This window comes from Leopardus geoffroyi, chromosome A2 (assembly GCF_018350155.1).
Source record: "Leopardus geoffroyi isolate Oge1 chromosome A2, O.geoffroyi_Oge1_pat1.0, whole genome shotgun sequence".
NCBI lineage: Eukaryota > Metazoa > Chordata > Mammalia > Carnivora > Felidae > Leopardus > Leopardus geoffroyi.
The window spans coordinates 124,239,315-124,256,055 of NC_059331.1; the positions used below are offsets into that span (position 1 = coordinate 124,239,315).

Consider the following 16,741-nt stretch of genomic DNA (forward strand, 5'->3'; position numbering starts at 1 on the left):
CCTACAGATTTCACCTCTGCAATCCACCAATTTTCTGTCCCCTTTTTACTACTTACGCCCATAGCAGCCTAGGGCTTCATTCTCTTTAATCCAGGCTTATTTTAATTCCTGCTCCTTGAGTGTGACAGAATATCGCCCCAACATATGCCTCTTTGGCACAAGGATTATTTTGAGCTGATAATTTCAGAGAAACTGTAGACACCGGAGAAGCTCTGAAAAGAGCAGAAGTTCTGTTTTGCAAGGGAAATGTACATTTATAAAGGAAATCTCCATTTCTGTGTGTGTCTCCATCTCGGTACCAAAAGAGAAGGAAGAGAAAGATGATGAAAGCACCTCAAACTCAAATCAATGGAGAGAATGCACTTACATCTGCACATCAACCCTTACTCAAGTTTACCATACTTTTCTTCCTCCCATCCCACAACAGGCCTCTTTCATGACCTTTTCTCTTTTTGTCTTTAGCTGTAGATGGTATAATTTTAAAGCACCCAGGAGAGTTACTCATTTTTCCCAAGGTATCTCTCATGTACATGTGCTAATAAAACTTGTTTGTTTTTCTCTTGTTAATTCTAACTTTTGATATAGAGTCCCAGCACAGAACTTAGAAAGGCAGAGGGAAAATTATCTTTTCCTCACACTGCTCATCTCTTGATTCTGGTTATGCTAATTTCATATACTTTAGTTACCAGATTAAGCACACTAAAATGCATTCCAGATCTTACCACTGATTATTTAAAATGAATATAACACATTCAAAGGCTCTTCAGCAAATTAATTAAAATACCTTACTACTGATAATGAAGATGCTTCTATACTGTGGTCCCAACACAGGTTTTAAAATGTTTCTTTCAATTAACCAGTTTTTAAAAAAATAAACATGGTCATGTTACTTCAAACACTACAGAACATTAAAGGATGAAAAAGTAGAAATCTCCTTCCCCAGTCTCATCCTCCCAAGTTCCACCATAACTAGTAACAACTACAAACAGCTTCTAATACAGTTTTTCAAGAATTTCAAGTGACATACAAGCATATACATGTGTATCTCTGTCAGAACCACAACTGTTCTAGAATATGCTTTTCTCCCTAGTTACTATCTTTTGAGTTTTTTTAAATGTTAACTCATACAGATTTACTTTCTTATTTTTTAAGCTGCAATAATATTTTATTATACAAATGCACCATAATGTAACTGATTTTGGAGTGGTGGGAGTCCAGAGCTGATGGCCAAGAAAGAATTCTTGTGACGTCTTTGGCACAAAAAGGTGATTTTATTTATTAAAAAAAAATTTTTTTAATGCTTATTTATCTTTGAGAGAGACAGAGTGCAAGCAGGGGAGGGGCAGAGAGAAAGGGAGACACAGAATCCGAAGCAGGCTCCAGACTCTAAGCTGTCAGCAAAGAGCTTGATGCAGGGCTCGAACCCACGAGCTGTGAGATCATAACGTGAGCTGAAGTCAGACGCTTAACTGACTGAGCCACCCAGGTGCCCCCAAAAAAGGTGATTTTACTAGAGTACAGGGACAGGACCCGTGGGCAGAAAGAGCTGCACTGGGGTTGTGAAGAGTGACTGATTATACACCTTCAGGTTTGGAGAGTGTTAGGCATAGCATAAATCTCTAAGGTATTTTGAAAACAAGGCTTCCAGGACTTCAAGGGGCTAGCTGCTATTAGGAAAAGGTCATTTATTACTGTTTAGTAAAAATTCAGTCTTGAGACCCTTTAGATGTTTATTATCAGTGGGCCACATGATTGCTATCATATATCTTGGGGGGATGGGTTATAAAGGAGGGTTCCAAAGGAATTTTTATATGTAAAGTAGACTTACAGGATCCTGGGGTGGGGGGTGGGGGAGCTGCAGTTGGGATAATATTAAGCTAAGATTGCCTTTTGCCCTGAGCAAAGTGTCATCATTGAGGCAGCTGAATTCTTAAAGGAATGTCACTGCCTGTTTCAAGACTTGTCAATGCATTGTAGGCAGTAAGGAAACTTAATTTTTCATTTGCCTTTCTTTCCCACAAGTAACCAATGCACTATAATTTACTTAACCAGTGTATATATCATTTCCAACAGAGTAAATGAAAGTGCCCATTTTTCTAAATGCTCCTCACTGATTTCTCTTTCCACACGGTAATTGTTTGGTAGCCCTTAATTGTGACTATTTGTGAACAATTAAACTGGATTTTTTTTTTTAACAAATTTTGTAAACTTTGAAATTTTGCTGGGGACAAAAATTTGAATTCTTTAACTTCTATGATTCTCAAACTTTAGCTTACATTGGAATCACCTGGAGGGCTTGTTAAAGAAAGTAAGGGGCGCCTGGGTGGCTCAGTCGGTTAAGCGGCTGACTTCAGCTCAGGTCATGATCTCGCGGTCCGTGAGTTCGAGCCCCGTGTCGGGCTCTGTGCTGACAGCTCAGAGCCTGGAGCCTGTTTCAGATTCTGTGTCTCTCTCTCTCTGACCGCCCCCCCGCCCCCAATCATGCTCTGTCTCTGTCTCAAAAATAAATAAACGTTAAAAAAAATTAAAAATAAAGAAAGAAAGTAAAAAGATCTACGGATATGATGGTTCTTGGATAATTAAAGTTCTTGGATATTAAAGTATCAGGGCTCCTGGCTGCCTCACTTGGTAGAACATGTAACTCCCGATCTCAGGGTCGTGAGTTCAAGCCCCACAATGGGCCTAGCCCTTACTTAAATATAAAAACAAAAAAAACACCCGAAAGGTATTATAGTATCTGGTTCAAGGGTGGCTCCATCTGTTGTGTAAATGAATTCACAACAAAAAGAATTAAAAACTCCAATAGTATCAGGAAGTATTCTGGCTAACATAAAAACAGCTCACTAGATTAGAGCTCACACTTGCTGAAGCTGATGTGGTGAAACTTGCTACATGAGGATAACACATAGGTAACATGGCAAATGTGATTTGAAAAGACAAAGTCATATGCCTGGTACAAATATCTCCACACTTGCAAATTTGGGATTCAAAATGATCTTGGACATATTCTTTGCCAATGTCAAGAGTTTAATATATTCCCCTTATTTTACAATATATATTTTATTCAGACTGGATCAATCATGATTGTCACTCTTCAAATAACACCACAACCATCAAACATTACCCAATGTAATCTCCTATTCCTTTGAATTCCACACAGCCTTTCCTTGCTATCTCCTTCACAAATTTATATTTATTCATTCTAGAAGTACTGTTAGGACTCTAGCTTTTAAGCTAGTTGTGGCACATAATTGGGAGACTAGCTTCTAAATCTTAGCATGCATAAACCCAGTGTGATGTCTCCAGAACTACTGAAGACCTAGGTATTTCAGGTATGAATGAATAAATCTTTATGCTTGTGGTGGACAGAAGAGCAAAGCTGTTCTGAGTCTGTATTCTGGACTGCCGTCCAGAATGGCCAAGGACTTGTAGCAGTTGGAATGCTCTGTTTTTCCACCAGCCAACTGACCACCAGTAATCCTAGATTATATACATGCATTTATATTTGATCAAATTTTAAATCAATTTACTGAATGGCAAGTAATACAGAAAAAGAATAGGGACTATAGTATAGTACGGTAGACTGCTTATTACCTAATTCCTCCCTTTCTTTCTTACTAATAGAATCTTAATTTTATTGGGGGGGGGGGTGATTTCTCAGTCAAAAAAATTCCTCAGCTTCACAATTAGGGTGGCTATATGACACTGTCCTCTCTAATGACAAGTGAGGAGAAAGTTCTGCTTTACTGAAATGAGCATTCTCCTCCCTGGAAGATGGACATGTTGGGCAGGACTACAGAAGCCATCTTGTCACCATGAGAAGAGTCAAGAGAATTTCAAGGACCTCTGTCTTGATACCCATGTGCCCCCTAATTAACACCAGCAACTGCCTATTTTTTGGACTTCTTACATTAGAAAAATAAAATGTTTATTGTTTATTAAAGCCACTGATTTGGGGTCTCTGTTTCTCTTAGTTGGGTGCAACAAATAAAAAAGGCAAATATGTACCAATCTAGACCCTTAAAAACCACACATAACACTAAACAATATAAGACAGTGTATAAATTGCTCCTTTATGAGAAATCACCAGGAAATGCCACAGGAGTTCAGGGAATGTGCTTTACAAAACAAGTCACTAATTCAAAACAGGTCCTAAAAGGTCATAAATCTGCGTACTGATGTAAATTAGACAAAATTTGAGATATAAACATATTTTCAAAAGCCTATGCAACAGCTGAGCCACTAAAGCAGTTGTGTTTAAATCTTCATTCCCCGCCCTCTCCCTTTTCTAAATATACATTCAATAGTGGGCTTTACACTTACTCAGTATAGTACCCAGAGAACATCTGATGTTACCTTAAAATAGAAGAAAGGAAGAAGTTTTTGTTAGAAGTTTATATCCAGGAAGGAAACTCAGTCAAGTTTCAAAAACACCACCAGCTATTTAAGAAGTAATTGTTGGTGTGTAGAAAGAAGCCGTGAATAAATGGGGTGCCTGGGTGGCTCTGTCGGTTAAGCATCGGATTCTTGATTTCAGCTCAAGTCATGATCTCGTGTTTGGTGGATTCGAGCCCCAAGTTAGGATCTGAGCTGACAGTGTGGAGACCTCTAGAGACTCTCTCTCTCTCTGCTCCTTTTCCGCATGCTCTCTCTCTCAACCAGCAAACAAACTTCAAGAAGGAAGCCATAAATAGTTGAGATGTGTTTAAATTAGAAATCACAGTTTTAACTGGCTGTGGAGCTTCTAGTGAGGGGGAAGCCAGTGTCCATCTTGTCAGTCCAGATGAAAGAATGAACACTAGAGAGAGGTTGTATCACCCAAGGAGGCTGAACAAGCCAAGGAGGACACAGAACACATAGGCCTAGACTCAAGAAATGGGAATGCTTGCTTATCATTCAAAAGCATGTAGGAGTCCAGGGCAGGCTGCCCCGAGATAGGCCACTCTGGCAAGAAGATTATTTTGAACTGAAGGCAAGCGAGACCCTGTGGGCTCAAGAGAAACTTTTGTCCATCCTTTAACTACATAGAAGAACTCTAAATTGGGGGATCTTTCCCAGAATAAGGAGACAAATTTTACGTGAGTGACTCATCTATGTGGCAAGGCAAATATCTAATTACCATACAGCTGCTCTTCCTTCTGTCCCGTGAAATGCATTCCTCTCAAGTCTCAGACCCCTATTCCCTTCTCCTGAGTTCAGAATGACATGTACACTTCATTTTGCCTGTCTTTGGAATTTTCATGTCTGGGTGGATTCCCCATACGTACGCTATTAAATTTGATTTTCTCTTGTTAATCTGTCAATTGATTTCTTGTTGATTCTTAGTCCAGTTAGAACCTTTGAGGGGTCACAATTCAGCCCATAACAATGAGTAACATCTAAAAAAATTCACAGAATGTTAAACTTATGTAATAGGATATTAACTTAGGAATCTTCCTGTTTCGGTTCAATTCAGGGACAGGTATCATACCAAGGTGAGGGGAGGAAAATGGGGAGAATTGGCTTGATGACTCTTGGGCCCTCACTCACTTAAGGAATACAAAAGAGTGAAAAGAGTGAAGAGTTGTTGCTATGCCCTCTGCTTCTAAGGGAATGGGGATGGTGGAGTGCTACCTTCTCAACAAGCAACAGGGGACTCTCGTGGGGTCTCCGGGAGAACCTGAAATGTGTTTTCCACCTGACCCAAGCTACAAAAGATACTCAGTGGGACAGAAGGGGCTCTGCTATGCTCCACTGGCAGCACATATACTAAACTTGGAAAACTAAGGAAATTAGCATGGCCCGTTACAAGGATGATGGCAAATTCATCAAGTATTCTATCTTCTTTATAGTTGATAACACTGTACTATATAATTGAAGTTTGCTGAGAGTAGAACTCAAATGTTCGTAGATGTTCTCACACACACACACACACACACACACACACACACACACACATAAATAGGTAAGGTGATGGGTGTATTAATTAACTAGATGGGGGAATCCTTTCCACAGTGTATATTATATCCAATCACAACGCACACTTCAAATATTTCATAATTTTATCAGTCATAACTCCGTAAAGCTGACATTGTTAAAAAGTGGCTTTGTTGTAATAGCCTGTACTCCTAGAGTTTGTCAGAGCCAGGGATAAGTGAATGTTTCCCACAGACTAGAAGAGAGACCATGCAGGAGGGAACCAGCCAGAAACCTATTTATGTCCAGCCCACAAGAGCCACCTGAGAGGGAGAGACTTCAAAGGCATGAGCCTGTATGGAATGGATCACTTAAAAAAAAATCAGGTTGAGGTAGAGTGGGGTACCAAAAAAATTAATTGCCCATATTATGGGGCTACAGTGGAAGAAGAAAAAGCCAACTTTATTTAAAGTTTATTTATGTAATCTCTACACCTAATGTGGGGCTGGAACATGACCCCCAAGATCAAGAGTCACACACTCTTCCAACTGAGACAGCCGGGTGCCCTGAGAAAGTCAACTTTAAATATCTTGCAGGCCCAGAAAGCACAAACCTATCGAGTCAAATAAGAACTCACATTTCTTTACTTTCTAGTAAAAGACAGCCTTCCTCCTACCCTATTAACCCAAAAGTCTGAAGCAATGGCTAGCGGGGGAAGGAGGAGCATCAGGGAAACAGAGAGGGTGACTTCATCCTCCCATCCAATCTCAGATCACTCGCCACCATTAACTAGGGAGGGGAGGAGCCACCTGCAGTGAGCCATGGCTTTGGGGTAGTGAAGAAGTCTGTGTTAGTCAGGATAGGTTATGGGGCTATAACAACACAAAAATCTCAGTTCCTTACCACACAAAAAAGTTGATTTTTCATTCACACAAAGTCCAATGTGGGTTCAGAGGGCTCTCCAGGGCAGCTGTCCTCCACATATTGGCTCAGTATTCCAGGCTGCTTTGATATTGTGTTGTCTCCACGTCAACATGATGCTTCAGGGTTTACTCTAGTAGTAGGAAAGACTAGGGACAACTGTGTAACTGTTCATACTATACTGGCCTGGAAGTAGCCATATCATCTCCAGACACAGTCTATTGGCCAGAATAGCAAAGCTTGCCCAAAGGCAAAAAGGGGAGAAGACTAAAAATATTGGTGATACTAGTAATGTCCATTTAGAAGTCTCACCACAGAATTAATATTGAAATCATGACTACTATACGACTAGACACTTGTATTTACAGAAATGGAACTGACTCTGACTTCGGTTCAGGTCATCATCTCACAGTTCACCAGTTCGAGCCCCGCATCAGGCTCTGTGCTGACAGCTCAGAGCCTGGAGCCTGCTTTGGATTCTGTGTCTCTGTCTTTCTCTGCCTCTCTTTCTCTCAAAAATAAACATTAAAAAAAAGGTTGTTTTTTTTTTTTTAAATAAAAGACTGTCTTTTACCTGAGAGTAAGCAAAAAATCATAGGTTCATCAGCATTTTCACCACTGGCAAGAAAGATTACTATTGAAAGAGGCCACAAGAAAGAAAAATAAAGGCATGTTCTATTTACATCCCTTGCATCATGTATAGTCCACATGCCAATCACATCTTTAGAAGAGATCACAGAAATCAAATTTAACTCCATTTTTCATAATAAAACCTTTAATCTTTGTCTAATTTAAAGATTATAATTCTATTTCCCTCAGTAAATATGTGAGGCTAGAAATGTTTGGTCTCCTTAGCCAGCTCTTTCTGTTTACTAAATAGTCTAATCAAATGAAGCCGTTCTCTTCCAAGAACATAATTTATTTTAGTTTTTAAACTCTACAAGGAAAGGTCTGTTTTCAACTTACTTTAATAGCAAATAGAAGAATAACACAAAAAGATAGGCCTTAAATTTTAAAGTAAGTTTTCAACAGTGTGGAGGTTCCTCAAAAAACTAATGATAGAATTACCCTACAACCCAGCAACAGCACTACTAGGAATTTATCCAAGGGATACAGGAGTGCTGATGCATAGGGGCACACGTACCACAATGTTTATAGCAGTGCTTTCAACAATAGCCAAATTATGGAAAGAGCCCAAATGTCCATCAACTGATGAATGGATAAAGAAGATGTGGTAGATATATACAATGGAATATTACTCGGCTATGAAAAAGAATGAAATCTTGCTGTTTGGATGGAACTGGAGGGTATTATGCTAAGTGAAATATGTTAGTCAGAGAAAGACAGATATCATATGATTTCACTCATATGTGGAATTTGAGAAACTTAACAGAAGACCATAGGGGAAGGGAAGGAAAAATAAGATAAAAACAGAGAGGGAAGCAAACCATAAGAGACTTTCCAATATGAGAAAAAACTGAGGGTTGTTAGGGGTGGGGGTTTGGGGGGCTGGGGAATATGGATGATGGACACTGAGGAGAACACTTGTTGGGATGGGCACTGGGTGTTATATGTTAGTGATGAATCACGGGAATCTACTCTTGAAGCCAAGAACACACAGCATGTAGCTAACTTGAGAATAATAATCATTAAAAAGTCAGTTTTCAGTCTTTGAATACTTTGGATTAAAAGATACACAGGGGCACCTGGGTGGCTCAGTTGGTTAGGCATCTGACATCAGTTCAGTCATGATCTCATGGTCCATGAGTTCAAGCCCTGCATCAGGCTCTGTGCTGACAGCTCAGAGCCTGGAGCCTGCTTCAGATTCTGCATCTCCCTCTCTCTCTGCTCCTCCCCTGCTCACCTCTCTCTCTCTCCCTCTCTTAAAATAAAAAAACATTAAAAAAATATATGTAACACATGAAAAAATACTCAACATCACTCATCATCAGAGAAATACAAATCCAAACCATAATGAGATACCACCTCACACCTGTCAGAATGGCTAAAATTAACAACTCAGGCAACAACAGATGTTGGCGAGGACACAGAAAAAGAGGAACCCTTCTGCACTGTTGGGAATGCAAACTGGTGCAGCCACTCTGGAAAACAGTAAGGAGGTTCCTCAAAAAATTAAAAATAGAACTACCCTACAAACCAGCAATTGCACTACTAGGTATTTATCCAAAGGATATAGGAGTGATGATTCGAAGGGGCACATGTACCCCAACGTTTATAGCAACACTACTGACAATAGCCAAAGTATGGAAAGAGCCCAAACAGCCACTGAATGATGAATGGATAAAACAGATGTGGTAGATATATATACAATGGAATACTACTCGGCTATGAAAAAGAATGAAATCTTGCCATTTGCAATAAGGTGGATGGAACTAGAGTGTATTATGCTAAGCAAAATAAGTCAGTCAGAGGAAGACAAATATCATATGATTTCACTCATGTGGAATTTAAGAAACAAAACAGATGAACATATGGGAAGGGAAGCAAAAATAATATAGAAAGAGAGAGGGAGACAAACCATAAGAGTCTCTTTTTCCTTTTTTAATGTTTATTTTTGAGAGACACAGAGAGACAGACAGAGAGTGAGCGGGGGAAGGGTAGAGAGAGAGGGAGACACAGAATCTGAAGTAGGCTCCAGGCTCTGAGCTGTCAGCACAGAGTCCGATGTGGGGCTCAAACTCAAGAGCTGTGAGATCATGATCTGAGCTGAAGTCCGATGCTTAACCAACTGAGCCACCCAGGCACTCCTAGAGAGACTATTAAATACAGAGAACATACTGAGGGTTGCTGGAGGGATGTTGGGTGGGGGGATGGGCTAAATGGGTGGAGGGGCATTAAGAAGGATACTTGCTGGGAGGAGCACTGGGTGTTATATGTAAGTGATGAATCACTAAATTCTATTTCTGAAAAATAATATATATATATAAAATAATATATATATGTGTGTGTGTATATATATATATATATACATACACATACACACATGTGTATATATATATATATATATATATATATATATATATATATAGTCAGCTTTCTGAAACAACTTTAAAACCACAAATTACACATATGGGATTTTGATAATTTGAAAAGTTGGTCGATTTGTTATCAATATATTAAGGGCATTACATTTTCTGTCCTCAATGACACTAAATAAATTTTCTGGACTAGTTTCTGCAAGTAATACAACAGAACACCAAATCCTAAGTTATTGTACTGAGAGATCAATGTATTGGACAGCTAAATGCAAAATTTCATAAAAGCAAATAAAACCCACACTGTTGGCTAACCTATCTAACAAGAACGATGACTAAAGAGGAACAGTGGGGAAAACAGAGATTCTGAGATTCTTAAAACTGTAGGGAAGTTCTGTGGTGGATCACTGTAGGACAGGAAAGCTAGCATTCACTCAGAAATAACTAGTAAAAACACTTGCAAGATTTCTCCTAATATAATCCAGAAAGAAGAAGACGAATTCTTATAAAACAGCATATGTGTATATAAACATATATACATCTGATTAAAATGTTTTTACCTTAAAATAATTGTCATTTGAAAGTGGCTGCATCTTGTAAGGAGTTTCATCGGTACTGTCCTAATGCCCTGATGGCTAACCACATACATTTTTAAATTCTCTTTTTTTAAAAGCCACATTTAGCACTTAAATTTGCACACTGCTGTTTTTTTAATCACTAACACTTAGCTTTATTTAGTTTCAAGCACTGGGTTTTACTTTTATTTATTTTTAAATGTTTACTTATTTTTGAGAGACAGAGAGAGAGAGACACAGAGAGAGACAGAGAGACAGAGACAGAGAGAAAGAGAGAGAGAGAGAGAGAGAGAGAGAGAGAGAGAGAGAGATGGTGAGTGGGGGAGGGGCAGACACAGAATCTGAAGCAGGCCCAGTCTCTGAGCTGCCAGCACAGAGCCTGATGTGGGGCTTAAACTAATTAACTGCAAGATCATGACCTCAGCCAAAGTTGGATGCTTAACCAACTGAGCCACCCAGGCACCCCATGGGTTTTACTTTTATAAAGCAAAAATTACAGTTCCTACCATTTCCCTAAAATTTGATTAGATTCCTTAACTTATAATGCTTTGACTTGTAATTCTCTGACTTTACTATGGTGAGAGACTGATCTGCATTTAGTAGAAATTATACCTTGAATTTTCATCTTTTCCTGGGCTACTAATGTGTGGTACAATACTCTCTCCTGATGTTGGGCAATGGCGGTGGCCACAGCTCCATCAGCCATGTAGTCACAAGGATAAACAACTGTTACACGGACAACCATTCTGTTTCATACAAGTATTTTGTTTTTCACTTTCAGTAAATTATATTATATATTCAACACTTCACTATAAAAAAGGCTTTGTGTTAGATGATTTTGCCCAGCTGTAAGCCGATGTAAGTGTTCTGAGCATGTTTAAGGTAAGTTAGGCTAAGCTATGACGTTTGGTAGCTATATTAAATGCATTACAGACTTATTGTAGTTTCAACTTAACAATGGGTTTATAGGAACATAACTCCACTGTAAATCAAAGAAGACATGTATTGTTAATGCTTTTATATTTACGCTAAATTAATATGAAAGTAGGTAAGTGCTGTCTGAAAAGAATAAAATATGGAAGCAATGACGAATAAAAATCAACCAAGTAAAAAACAATAAAGCCATCATGTATCATTCAATTTAAAAAAGTTGTATGGAGGTGCCTGGGTGGCTCAGTCGGTAAGCATCCCACTTCACTGACTTAAGCTCAGGTCATGATCTCATGGTTTGTGAGTTTGGGCCCTGCGTCAGGCTCTGTGCTGACAGCTCAGGGCATGGAGCCTGCTTCGGGTGCTGGGTCTCCCTCTTTCTCCCCCTCCCCCGCTCGAGCTCTCTTTCTCTCTCTCTCTCTCTCTCTCTCTCTCTCTCTCAAGAATAAATAAATATTAAAAAAAAAAAGTTGTGGGGCGCCTGGGTGGCGCAGTCGGTTAAGCGTCCGACTTCAGCCAGGTCACAATCTCGCGGTCTGTGAGTTCGAGCCCCGCATCGGGCTCTGGGCTGATGGCTCAGAGCCTGGAGCCTGTTTCTGATTCTGTGTCTCCCTCTCTCTCTGCCCCTCCGCCGTTCATGCTCTGTCTCTCTCTGTCCCAAAAATAAATAAACGTTGAAAAAAAAAATTAAAAAAAAAAAAAAAAAAAAAGTTGTGGGGCACCTGGGTGGCTCAGTCAAGTTAAGCACCCAACTTCTGCTCAGGTCATGATCTCATGATTAGTGGGTTTGAGCCCCACATCAGGCTCTGTGTTGACAGCTCGGTGCCTGGAGCCTGCTGTGGATTCTGTGTCTCCCTCTCTCTACCCCTCACCCACTCATGCTCTGTGTGTGTCTCTCTCTCAAAAAAAATAAACATTAAAAAAAAATTTTTTTAAGTTGTATATAAAAAAAACCTGTATGAAAGATATATATGTTTACATTTCCCTCCTTCAGAGTATATCTATCAAAGCCTAAACATTGCGTTGGAATGGGTTTCTCTGCCTGGTAGGAAACTAGCAATAAATACTTAAGATTTATTCCAGAATCTTTTTTTTATTTGGAGTAACCAAAAGGGCCGCAAAAAGAACAGGTCCTATCTGAGCAGGCATGTTTGATTAGAATAGTGAGTTAAAACTCAGTAGCAAGTGGTAAGTGATGGTCAATAGCAATGAGGAAGGACTTGAAACCTGCAAGAATTTAAGAGAGGTGGGGAATTCATTCCTTAAAACAATTCATCACCAATACTAGTTTCATTTGTGCAAAATTCTACTGCATATGTATCAACTTCTATACACATGCTTGGCAACTTTAATCTTTTCAGTCCAGTTTATAAAAATTGCAAGCCATCCTTACTGAGGATAATTAGAGTAGTTTTTACAATGAAGGCTTAGGAGAGATAAAGATAGAAAATAATACCAGTGGTTAGAAATTATGCCCTAATCGAGTTCATAAGGAAAAAATGTAGGCTATAAGAGTGGCTGATAGTCTGTGTTTTGGTATAATAATTACATCTACTACTTATTAAGCAGTTACCATGAGTTGGATATTATTAAATTACATTTATCTGTTTTTATAAACACTTCTGACCCCAAATGTGTGGGTTTTCTTCCTCACACCAACAATCTTCCAACTCTTCCAACAATTCAATACAATTCTGACACTATCTAGAGTTAGCGTCTGATCCCATGAGATAAGGACTTAGTCCACAAGTCTGTCCCCACTTCAGATGCCAGTCACGAGTTCCAGGTTGCCAAACATACTTCCGATGGACTGGGTGTAAATTTGAGGATTTTTGTTTTTTTTAATTTATTTTTTATTTTTTCAATATATGAAATTTATTGTCAAATAAATTTGACAGTGTTCATCCCAAAAGGTGCCCTCCTCAATACCCATCACCCACCCTCCCCTCCCTCCCACCCTAAATTTGAGGATTTTTAAAACCACCTCCTCAGGTTCCATAATTTGCAAGAATAACTCACAGAACTCAGGAGAGTGCTTAATTACTATTACAGGTTTAATATAAAGAATATAACTCAGAACAGCCAAATGAAAGAGAAGCATAGGGCAAAATATGAAACACTTAAAGTTAGAGGTCTGGTATGTAGACTGGTAACTTAAAGTTATAGACATCTGGTATGTAGGTAGGTTTGATTAAATAAATTATTGGCCAGGAACTCCAACCCCTTCTCCTCACAGAAGGGAGAGGGGGTTAAAAGTTCTACTGCTCTAATCATGTCTTGATCTTTCAATCAAGCAACCCACATCTTGAAGCCATCTTGGGGGCCCCCAGCTACCAGTCCACCTCATTAGCATAGAAAAGACACTGTTAAAGCTTCCCAGAGTCCAAGTGTTTTAGGAGCTGTGTGGCAGGAACCTGGGACAAACACCAAATATATATTTCTTATTGTATCACAGATAAAACAAGAAAAATCCGAGAAACTGTTACAGTCAAGATAAGGACACATGATGACAAAATGTATGTGGTGCCCTGGATGGAATTCTAGGACAGAGAAGGACATTAGGTAAAAACAAAGGAAATCTGAACAAAGTATGGATATTTAAAGATGTATGAATATTTGTTCATCAATTTCAACAAACGTACCATACTAATGTAAAATGTTAGTAATAGGGGAAACTGGTTGGGACTCTACTTATTTGCTCAATTATTTTGTTAATGTAAAATTGTTCTAAAATAAGTATTTAATAATGAAGTATATTGACTATGAGAAATGGTTTCTCTTCTCTCTGAACTCTGAACATCCTGAGCATGTCTTCTGACAGGCTTCCTCTGTATATTTATCTTGCTGCCCTAAAGGACCTTTCAGCTGTAGCAGTTTCAGCCCACTAGCCACACCTTTGTGTCTTTTAGTTAAAAATTCTTAAGGCAATGCATAATCTAAGCCCAGTGCCAGAAGTCATTTGCTTACCTACCAGCTAACAGGCCCACCCTGCTTAGGTAGTTACTGCTGGTTCCATTATTTGTGACCAGTTTAAGCTATGTCCACTAGACATTCACAGGTTTGTACAGATTCTCTAGGGTGGGGGTTTGAAAGATGGGGTAGGGGATAGGCAGAACATGACCCCTAAAACACAGCTGTTACAAAGAGATAAAACTAAGATTTGAACCCAAATTTTCAGAATCCCAGTCAAATGTTTATTCCCTTTGAAAAAGTAACCTATTAAAATTACAAATTAAAAAAAGAGCTCTTTCAACGTTTTCCTTTTAAAAGCTACTAGCAGGCTGCACATATATCACACTCTGAATTGATATAACATATTATGTATACATACGTATATGTAAAGACTAATTTCTATACTACAAATCATAAGTAAAGTTGGTCTGCCTGATGGGCTTTTATTATTTTTCACAAAGACAGCAAACTGTTCTTAGGATGGTATCACTGTGGGATTTTATGAAAGCATTGATTTTTAACTCTACTTGGTTTAGAGAAGTGATATAACAGACCAATCCATAGTTTAAGTACACACAGTAAGGTATGGCAGTTAGTTCCCCTCCCCTACCACATGGGTTATAAATTTTTGGTTTGGAACAAAAGGAAACTCCCACAGTTCTATAAGCAGGACAGCAACAATAAAATGAAATTTCTGAAATAAAAATATTTGCTGGGTACAGAGGTGAAGAAAAAAAATAGGGGTTCCTGGGTGGCTCAGTCAGTTAAGCATCCGATTTCAGCTCAGGTCATGATCTTATGGTTGGTGAGTTCGAGCCCTGCATTGGGCTCTGTGCTGACAGCTCAGAGCCTGGAGCCCGCTTCAGATTCTGTGTCTACCTCTCTCTGCTCCTCTCCAGCTCACATTCTATGTGTGTGTCTCTCTCTCTCAAAAATAAATAAACATTAAAAATAATTTAATTGTAGCAATAAACAAAACTTATCAATATTAGTGGCATATGAGACATGGGAATTGACATATCTTATAATGTTAGTTATGGAAAAATATTTCTGAATTCAATCTGGGGCCAGTAGGACAGTTTCTTTAATCAATTAGAACATGTAACTGAGGCTGAAGTATTCCAAGTATATGAACCTAGAATGATCTTACTTAATATGGTGGTAGACTGTCAACTTACTTTTCATGAATATTTGACCCCAGATGTTCATATGCATAGCACATTATTGTGAGTAAACATGGGATTATGCACTCCAGTAAGCACGTTAAAACGCAACTCGGTGTGTAACTTGTCTTGGCAAATGGGTTTTAAATAAAAACAACAACTAAAAACATCCCCAATTTTGAAGCAAATATTGTTTATAATGTACCTTAAATAGGTACATTCTTGAAACACTTTACAATAAAATTGGAAATAAATTTCTAAAAAAATGTTATGCAAGAGGTTTGGGGGAAAAAACGAACACAAAGATACTTCCTGGCAGTTTGAGACAAGAAGAAATAACACTCAAATACAAAATAAACTATTCTGAATTCCAACTGGGTTAACTGGCATTGTTCCAACCACTGAGAAGTTACACCTTTTCATAATCTAAGTCATTCTAGCCAGGGTGCAGAAACAACTCTGTCCGAATTGGATCAGTCACAACGGTTTGGCTGCAGGAATTAGGGAACAACCAGTCTAGAACGTTCAGTTTATTTCCTGAGAAACGGGTTTGGCTGCAGGAGGTGGCTTATTTCCGAATCACCTATTCGCTGCCTTTCTGTTTCAAATGGAGACATAGCCAAGGCCAGAGGAGTGACAGCACGGAGGGTCCAGACCGGGTCACTGGCCCCCGGGTGGCCGCTCGTGGGGTGAATGGGTCCCCAGCGTGCCCTGTGCATTCCAGAAGCGCCCGCGCGGGAAGGTAAGGCCGGACGCAATACCCTGCGGCCCATCAAGCGCTTGGGCGCACCGAGCCCCGTACTCACCATCTCGATGATCTTGGTCTTCCGCCCTGTCTTCCTCTTCAAGGTGAATATGTACTGGGCCAGTACCACCCCCGCCACCAGGGCGCACACACTGGCGCTCGCCACCGCGCCCATCCTCGCCACGGCCGCCCGGTCCATGAATGGGGGTGTCCTGCTTATCCGGGCCGGAAAAGAAGAGGTCGAGGAGCGGCTGCGGTCCGCAGAGAAGCCCGGACGCCCCGCCCCGCCCCGCCTCTCTGCTGGAGCCCCGCCCCCGCCCCCTCCTGCCTGAGCTCCGCCCCGCGGAAAGCCCCGCCCCTGTGAGCGGACACAGGGACGGGTAGGCTGGGAGGGGTGTGGCCTGCTTCCCCAGCCGAGGCGCCGGGTCGGTTTTCCTCAGAGCCTCCGTTTGAGGAAGTATCCTTGAGAAAAAGGAATGGTACTAATTATATCTCTGCTAACGAGGACCAGCAAGTCTTGATTCACTCCAGGCCCGTCCGGTAGAAATCTGATTCTAACCACTA

At 39.9% G+C, this 16,741-nt stretch overlaps 1 protein-coding gene across 3 annotated transcripts in view; it reads right to left on the reverse strand.

Moving 5' to 3' along the window:
- Positions 1-16,470, reverse strand: part of NT5C3A (5'-nucleotidase, cytosolic IIIA) — a 54,215-nt gene extending 37,745 nt beyond the window's left edge. The window contains exon 1 of one of the 3 annotated variants that reach the window (XM_045495257.1): positions 16,239-16,470. In XM_045495257.1, coding sequence (XP_045351213.1) covers positions 16,239-16,376 — 138 coding nt within the window. In that variant the 5' untranslated portion in view covers positions 16,377-16,470. The remainder of the gene's footprint in view (positions 1-16,238) is intronic. The other 2 variants (XM_045495261.1, XM_045495259.1) reach the window with 2 other exon arrangements.
- Positions 16,471-16,741: the final 271 nt, after the last annotated feature.